The sequence below is a fragment of the Tachysurus fulvidraco genome, chromosome 1, assembly GCF_022655615.1.
Source record: "Tachysurus fulvidraco isolate hzauxx_2018 chromosome 1, HZAU_PFXX_2.0, whole genome shotgun sequence".
In the NCBI taxonomy this organism is placed as follows: Eukaryota; Metazoa; Chordata; class Actinopteri; order Siluriformes; family Bagridae; genus Tachysurus; species Tachysurus fulvidraco.
Window position 1 is genome coordinate 197501 of NC_062518.1, and position 7500 is coordinate 205000.

At 42.1% G+C, this 7500-nt stretch overlaps 3 protein-coding genes across 6 annotated transcripts in view; 2 read left to right on the forward strand and 1 right to left on the reverse strand.

Moving 5' to 3' along the window:
• The window catches only part of shcbp1 (SHC SH2-domain binding protein 1), a 17035-nt gene extending 15442 nt beyond the window's left edge, over window positions 1-1593 (reverse strand). The window contains exons 1-5 of one of the 2 annotated variants that reach the window (XM_027160198.2): window positions 1463-1593; window positions 1211-1298; window positions 607-831; window positions 407-522; window positions 1-203 (exon numbers count right to left, since the gene is read on the reverse strand). The exon at window positions 1-203 is cut by the window's left edge and continues 6 nt beyond it. In XM_027160198.2, the coding sequence (XP_027015999.1) occupies window positions 1-203; window positions 407-522; window positions 607-831; window positions 1211-1271 (605 nt within the window). In that variant the 5' untranslated portion in view covers window positions 1272-1298; window positions 1463-1593. Of the gene's footprint in view, window positions 204-406; window positions 523-606; window positions 832-1210; window positions 1299-1457 lie in introns of both variants that reach the window. The other variant, XM_027160197.2, reaches the window with a different exon arrangement.
• A 147-nt stretch (window positions 1594-1740) lies between these two features.
• On the forward strand, window positions 1741-3743 carry pop4 (POP4 homolog, ribonuclease P/MRP subunit). 2 transcript variants are annotated; one of them, XR_003442659.2, is made up of 8 exons: window positions 1741-1893; window positions 1973-2025; window positions 2201-2424; window positions 2510-2587; window positions 2689-2750; window positions 2879-2980; window positions 3069-3317; window positions 3429-3743. XR_003442659.2 is itself a non-coding variant. In XM_027160200.2 (7 exons), exons 1-7 carry the CDS (start codon window positions 1887-1889, stop codon window positions 3203-3205), a joined length of 663 nt encoding a protein of 220 aa, XP_027016001.2. In that variant the 5' UTR covers window positions 1741-1886; the 3' UTR covers window positions 3206-3743. The 2 variants fall into 2 exon arrangements, 1 of the variants encoding a protein (XP_027016001.2); XM_027160200.2 differs by having other exon boundaries at window positions 3069-3743.
• Window positions 3744-6754: 3011 nt separating this feature from the next.
• The window catches only part of LOC113651439 (protein C19orf12 homolog), a 2553-nt gene continuing 1807 nt past the window's right edge, over window positions 6755-7500 (forward strand). Inside the window, exon 1 of one of the 2 annotated variants that reach the window (XM_027160203.2) lies at window positions 6755-7099. The gene's annotated coding sequence lies outside the window, so the exon portion shown is untranslated. The remainder of the gene's footprint in view (window positions 7100-7500) is intronic. The other variant, XM_047815587.1, reaches the window with a different exon arrangement.

The window sequence follows — 7500 nt, forward strand, 5'->3', positions numbered from 1 at the left end:
TGTTCCAGAGCAAGTGCTGTTTGGTCGAAGTCTCCAGACGAGTCGTACACCACGCTGAGCTCCAGCAGTGGAACTCTGTTCATCGTGGCTTCCAGTAAAGTTCTCATGGAGTCCTCACTGAGCTCACAACCTCGAGCCTCACACTGCAGTGGAAGAACCACCTCCACCTCCGCTCTTAAATCCTTATAGTCTACATCCAACACCTGCACACACATCACACATCAGTAAAGCAGGTTTTATGTGTGTGGCAGTAGGCAGCAGTCGGGGCAGTCGGGGGACAGTAGGGGCCAGTGGGGTGCGTTTCCTGCTACATTGATATGTTAACATGACAAGATGCACACAGGAACTTTAATCCAAACACCTCATAACCATCACACCTCCGTCATGTCTGTGCTGCATCTCTCACCTCCACCAACACATCAAACACATCAGTGTGCCACAGCGCCCTCCAGTCACGCGGCTCCATCACCTTCTCCAGATAATCAGCAGTGAAAGCTTTAACCTCTGACGGCTTACAGTCACCTACCACACACACACACACACATCAGACCAGTTATAAACACACACACACACACACACACGCTCTGATTAGAGATGAGGTTTTACCCAGCATGTAGTCCTGATATGTTTTAAACCTCTCGTAGAACACCAGGTGTTTGGTCTGGAACAGCGCAGGTAACTCTCCACTCCCGAGCGGCTCGGTCGGCTGCAGGTGAAGAGAGGACCGAGCACCGATAGAGAGGTGACCTGTACCACTATCATCATCATCATCATCTTCCTCCTCATCGTCACCATCATCATCATGAGGATCCTCTTCATCGGGAAACAGCTCTATAATACAACATGGATGAAGTAAGTGTACAGGAAGTGGAGCAGAAATATAAGCCCTTAGATCTTTATTGTTATTTATTTTCCTGCTTTAACATCGTCACAGCTCACAAGCTTCAACCGTTTAACTGTTATTTCTATTTTTACTATTTTATTGTACATAACTTTGAACTCCACATGTATGAAGTGCTGAATAATGTGAACACTCCACAAAACACCACCACCACCACCACCACCATCATCACCATCACCACCACCATCATCATCATCACCATCATCACCACCACCACCACCACCACCACTATAGTATTAATAATATAATACTAATAACAACATGTGTAATAATAATAATAATAATAATAATAATAATAATAATAACAACCTTTAACGCTCTTCACCACACACACAGACTCCTCCTCTGTTTGCTTTATATCGTCTCCCATTTGTAGCTGTGAGATTAAACAGTTTGACTATAAAGAGATAAATAAGAGTGTAAACAGATAAACAGATAAACAGATAAATAAACAGATAAATAAACAGATAAATAAAGTGATAAATAAACAGATAAACAGATAAATAAACAGATAAATAAAGTGATAAAGAGATAAAACACAAAGTTTAAACGGAACTCAGCGGAAATTAAAGTCGTTACTCTTCGGCTCGGATTTTCAAAACTTCCCCGAGCGCAAAGCTGACCAATAGAAAACTACTTCCGGTTTCCCTCAGGGTGGGGCAGTAAAAAGGTGGAGACGTCACTGCTGCAATATAATGACATGTTATATATTTGTGTTGTTTTATTAAAACGTGATTATATTCTAATAACAAGGTTCAATTAATTAAAAGTTAAAAAAAGAGTATAAAGTGCCTCTGCATCCTGTGATCCTATTGGCTGTCGGGTGCACGGTCTGTCACTATCAGCCAACCGGAGCGCAGGAGGTGGGACTTAAAGAGGTTAAAGTATTTAACCGGAAGAGAAAAGCACGTGTTGTGAATCTGTTTGTTGTGATTATTTTTATTTTATTTACCTTTTTTCCCGCGTGTGAAAGAAAGAAGCGGAAATGGAAAGTAAGTAAACAGCTTTAAGAAATGGACTGGCTGTTAATGTGGTGAACACTGGGTTTATTACACCTTTATTTCGCTACAGATTTGGTGTTGTTCAGACTTCAGCATGAGGAGAGTAAACTGCTGGGAGTTCAGGTGACTGTCCGGGGTTATAATGGGGGGAGGGGGGTCACTGAGATGTGTGACTGTAATGTTCAATTAAGTGTGTGTGTGTGTGTGTGTGTGTGTCTGGCGTGGGGTGTGTTTGGGGGTGTGTCTGGTGTGTTGGGGGGGGGGGGGTGTCTATGTATGTGTGTGGGATGTTTTTCAGTCCCAGCATGGAGAAACTGCTGAGAAGTTCACCAGGGCCTTCCTGAAGAGCAGCGCTCCTCGACTGAGCTGTAGGGAAGCAGAAGACGCCCTGCAGCGTAAAGCTGTGATGCTGCGCTACGCTCGAGAGAAGAAGAAGAGAGGAACAAAGACGAAGGCTAAAGGACTTAACGCTAAAGAGAGGAGAGCACTGAGAGTGTTTGAGCTGAAACCTGAGCACCAGAAGTGTGTCATCACTCCATCATTACAACCCTCACCATCACACACCTGCTTCTTTACCTTCACGTGTAATGCAGTGTTTCACACACAGGTACGATCTGTTCCTGCCTCTGCACGGCCTGTGGGAGCAGTACATCACTGAGCTGTGTAACGGCCTCCGACCTGACAGGTGAGGGCAGACCACATGGTACATGCTGAACTGTTCTACTGTTACACTTGTCTACAGTGTGTGTGTGTGTGTGTGTGTGTGTGTGTGTGTGTGTGAGACAGTAACCCTCAGGTGATGCAGCAGAAACTCCTGAAGGCAGATTTTCATGGTGCTGTTCTAACAGGTCAGGAGTGTATGATTCAGGCTTCACATGGAACCTTTCAAGAGTGAAAACCCTTTGAAGAACCATTTCCTGTGTCTGTGTGTGTGTTTACACTCCTCTAATTTCTGTGCGTGTGTTTGTGTGTGTAGTTGTGCGCTCTAAATGCCCCTCATATGTGGGCTGCACTGGGATCCTGGTGCAGGAGCTGAAACACGTGTTTAAGCTCATCACAAAGGAGAACAGACTGAAAGGTGAGATTTTAATAATCTTTTCTATTTATTTCTGTTTTGTCACCATTTCACTGATCGTGTGTGTGTGTGTGTGTGTGTGTGTGCGCAGTAATTCCTAAGAGGAACAGTGTGTTCAGTGTGGAAATGGGAGATTTTGTCACTCTCATTTATGGCAGCAAGTTCGAGTTTCGGTCCAGTGAGAGATCAGCAAAAAAATTCAAGACCAGAGGCACCATTGACCTGTGAAGAAGCTCCTGACCATCACAGTGGGCTCTGGAGGGAGAACCAACTGGGGAACCTGCTGGGGAACTTGCTCTGGAATTCTTCATCATGGTCCTTTAGACCCTGCAAGAAATTAGTTTGTGACTCAGACACAGTTATTTATTCTCTGTGCTGTAATTTATCAGGTTGTGTTTAGAGATGCAGAAATTCTCATATCTCTACGTCTCTAAACACCACTTCCTTACAGGACCAGACTTAACACATGCTCTGACTGAAGACTGAAGTGCTGTGGAGATTTCACAAGCACAAGATTGCAGTTGTTTGTGATGCGGAAAAAATGTTTCCCTGCTTTCACCTCAGTCTAGAAGATCGAGATTCCTACAGACGGAAAATGGGAACATTGACAAGGACTTCAGTTTCTCACAGTGTTCATCTGCTGCTTATGATGTTTACTGTCTCCTTTAAAGACAATGTCATGTTCATATATCAGTTAAAACCTGTTGTTTAATCAGAACAAAATGTTCAGGAGCCGTTATAGATTAAAGTTCTGTGTTCAGTTTCATTTCATTTTGTTTGTAGAATGTTTTTAACTATGCCCACCATCAAACAGCAACTTAACTCTGTGTGTGTGTGTGTGTGTGTGTGTGTGTGTGTGTGTGTTGTTAATATGAGAGGCCGTTTAGGCTATAATACATACTTTCTCACACACATTCTGTAATACCCTCTTGTCGGAATTTTTTAGAGAGCCACCCTCCAAGTGGACATATGCCAGGGTGCGTTACAGCCAAATTAATAGTCAATAATAGATAATAGTCTTTCACACTTGATACCAAAATAATTATACTTAACACTAATTTTATAATACTTAATTATTAATACTTATTAATACTTAATACTAATTAATTAATCACACTTTAAACTTTGTACTTAATACTATTTGAATTTGAATAATAAGAAAACTTTCCAGACCTGGATGAGAATGAGCAAAACTCTTTATTGGTGCTGATCAGCCTCTGCTTCCATTGAGCTCAAGGAGGAAAAAATTCTGTCGAAAGTATCAAAGAAAAAGCCCCAACAGCACATCCCCCATGCCACCCAAAAAGTTCCCCCCAAAAAAGCAAGCAAGCAGGAGCAAGAGCGCCCCCTAAAGGGATCTCCTCAATATATACCCTGGCACCTCTCGATGCGTCTATACCTTCTTACGTCAATCCACCTGACCTGTCTGACTTTTCTCCTGACACTACAGAATTACAGCCCGTGGCCCCCCTGCCTCATTTCCCCAAAAAACAAGTCTGCCTTTTACCGAAAATTAAGTCTGGCCTGTTGTTGTTCCCGCCGAACTTCTGCATTATTATTAACAAATATGCTGCATTGACAAAACTGTTGTTAAAATGTGCTCCAGAGAACTTCTTGTACTCTTCCCTGTCACGTATCACACAGAAGACACGTCTCGTGGACCAATTTCCCTTTATACAAGTACAATGAGTGAGTTTTCCTCTATCTTTTTCTATGTTTTGTATATGATGATTTGATATGATTTCTCCGGATTATACGCCTATATACACACATATATATATACACACACACACACACACACACATATATACATATATATATATATATAATTAATTAATTTTTTAAAATAGAACTGTTCATCATCGTCCTCGTTGCCCCACAGAGAAAAGCCCTGGAGCTGCGAGCATCACTTTGAGCACAGAGTAAGTCATGATCTCCTGTTTAATGTTACAACTCATTCACAACGTGTTTAACACAAACAATGACATTGTGGCTGCTGTTAGAGACGTTTCCCAGATCATCAGCAGGAGTTTGTCATCAGTGTCTGTAACTTAGTCAGCAGTTTTACAGCCGGGTCACTGACAACACCTGCTCAGGACATGTAGTCTAGGGCCAGTGGCTCTCAAACTGGGGGCCCTGAGATGGTGCCAGGGGGCCCCGTGTCACTGACAACACCTGCTCAGGACATGTAGTCTAGGGCCAGTGGTTCTCAAACTGGGGGCCCTGAGATGGTGCCAGGGGGCCCCGGGTCACTGACAACACCTGCTAAGGACAAGTAGTCTAGGGCCAGTGGTTCTCAAACTGGGGGCCCTGAGATGGTGCCAGGGGGCCCCGTGTTTGACATTTTATAAAATAATAAATTTATCATAAATTCTGTGTAATTAAACCTCAGAATAATAAAGCTACTAACCAACAGCACCACACTGTATTATTTAATATGTTTTGTTTAATTCAAATTAAGTTTTGGAATGTTTTATGTCATAAATTTTCTTTTGGGGGGCAACTAGGGATACACTGTATGGGGGGGGGGGCACTCTGACAAACCACTGGTCTAGTCATATTATCGTTATCACACCAAGTTTTGTCACATTAAACATCTCTCTCCAAATAGACTTAATAATTTTATTAGCACAAAATAAATTAAAGTGTATTACATCATCGGTGTCAAAGGTCACGTTTAAATCATGTCGTATTTGATATCCTGGACTTTGGTGCATTGCTCATTGTTTCTGTCTTTTAAAGATAAAAATAAAATGTTACTGAGCTTTCTGTCAGTGAGGAAAGTCCCTAAGGGCAGCTTACAGGATGCTGCTGTAGTGTGTTTGGGTGGAGGGTTGGAGATGTCACTCAAGTGTCTTCAAAACTTGAGAGCCCTGCAACTGTACTCACTCACACACACGACTGTATACACACACACAACTGTATACACACTCACACACACTCACACACAACTGTATACACACACAACTGTACTCACACACACACACGACTGTATACACACACACACACTCACACACACACACGACTGTATACACACTCACACACACTCACACACAACTGTATACACACACACACACTCACACACACAACTGTATACACACTCACACACACACACACACACTCACACACACACACTCACACACACAACTGTATACACACACACAACTGTATACACACTCACACACACTCACACACACACACACTCACACACAACTGTATACACACACAACTGTACTCACACATGCTCACACACACTATCATACCCACGCACGCACACAATCTCATTTTCACACACACATTATCGTACCCTCGCGCACACACAACTCTAACCTCACACACACACACACACTCACACACACACAACTGTATACACACTCACACACACTCACACACACACACACACACACACTCACACACACAACTGTATACACACACACAACTGTACTCACACATGCTCACACACACTATCATACCCATATCTCATTTTCACACACACATTATCGTACCCTCGCGCACACACAACTCTAACCTCACACACACACACACACACACACACACACACACACACACACACACACACACACACACACACACACACAAACACACACACAGCAGGATCTTCTCCACACTCATAATGAAACTCTGCATTGTTTCTCTTCTCTGCTCTAACATTAACACAGGTTAAGTTTCACTTTCATTTATTTAATTACACACACACACACACACACACACACACACACACACACACACACACACACACACACACGTTTTTTTCTTCATGCTCTGCACTTCTGTTGTCTGTGTGTTAGCTGTGACAGGAAACAGACGTCAGTGCTGTATGTTCATGTAAAAGAAATGCAAACGATCGAGTGTGGAATTCCAGAAAGAGCAAGAAATACAGGCTGACTAGACTATTATACACACAGACATATAAACAAACACACACACACACACACACACACTCATACACACACTCACACACACATATACAAACACACACACACGCTCGCGCACACACATACAAACACACACGCATACATACTACGCGCGTGCGCGCACACACACGCACGGAGACACCGGCTGTTTACTTTTACTTAGTCAGTTCTTCATTTCTGCAATCAGGTATATAACTCTTTATTAATATAATAATAATAATAATAATAATAATAATAATAATAATAATAATAATAATAATAATAAAACTTTGTGAGCTGTTTTCCGAGACACTGAAACCGTCTTTGTTGTTGTGTTAACTTTCTGTGTGAGTTGTGTAATGTGTTGTGATTCTGTAGAAGATTATTATATTTATATTGTGAACAGATCAGAAATCAAATTAAACTTTAAATATCTTTAAATGTAGAATTTTAGTGTCTGGAATTCAGTTGACTTTTCCGTTTGATTTTAATCTGCATTTAATCAAAGGGAAAAGGTCTTGTTTATGTGTGTGTGTGTGTGTGTGTGTGTGTGTGTGTGTGTGTGTGTGTGTGTGTGTGTGTGTGTGTGTGTGTGTGTGTGTGTGTGTG

What these genes read in the sequence shown, in the direction of transcription:
- pop4 (XM_027160200.2), top strand. An exon ending in CTGAAACCTGAGCACCAGAA is followed by an intron (nt 2,425 to 2,509) that starts GTGTGTCATCAC and finishes TTTCACACACAG; the next exon opens with GTACGATCTGTTCCTGCCTC. An exon ending in AAAGGAGAACAGACTGAAAG is followed by an intron (nt 2,981 to 3,068) that starts GTGAGATTTTAA and finishes GTGTGTGCGCAG; the next exon opens with TAATTCCTAAGAGGAACAGT.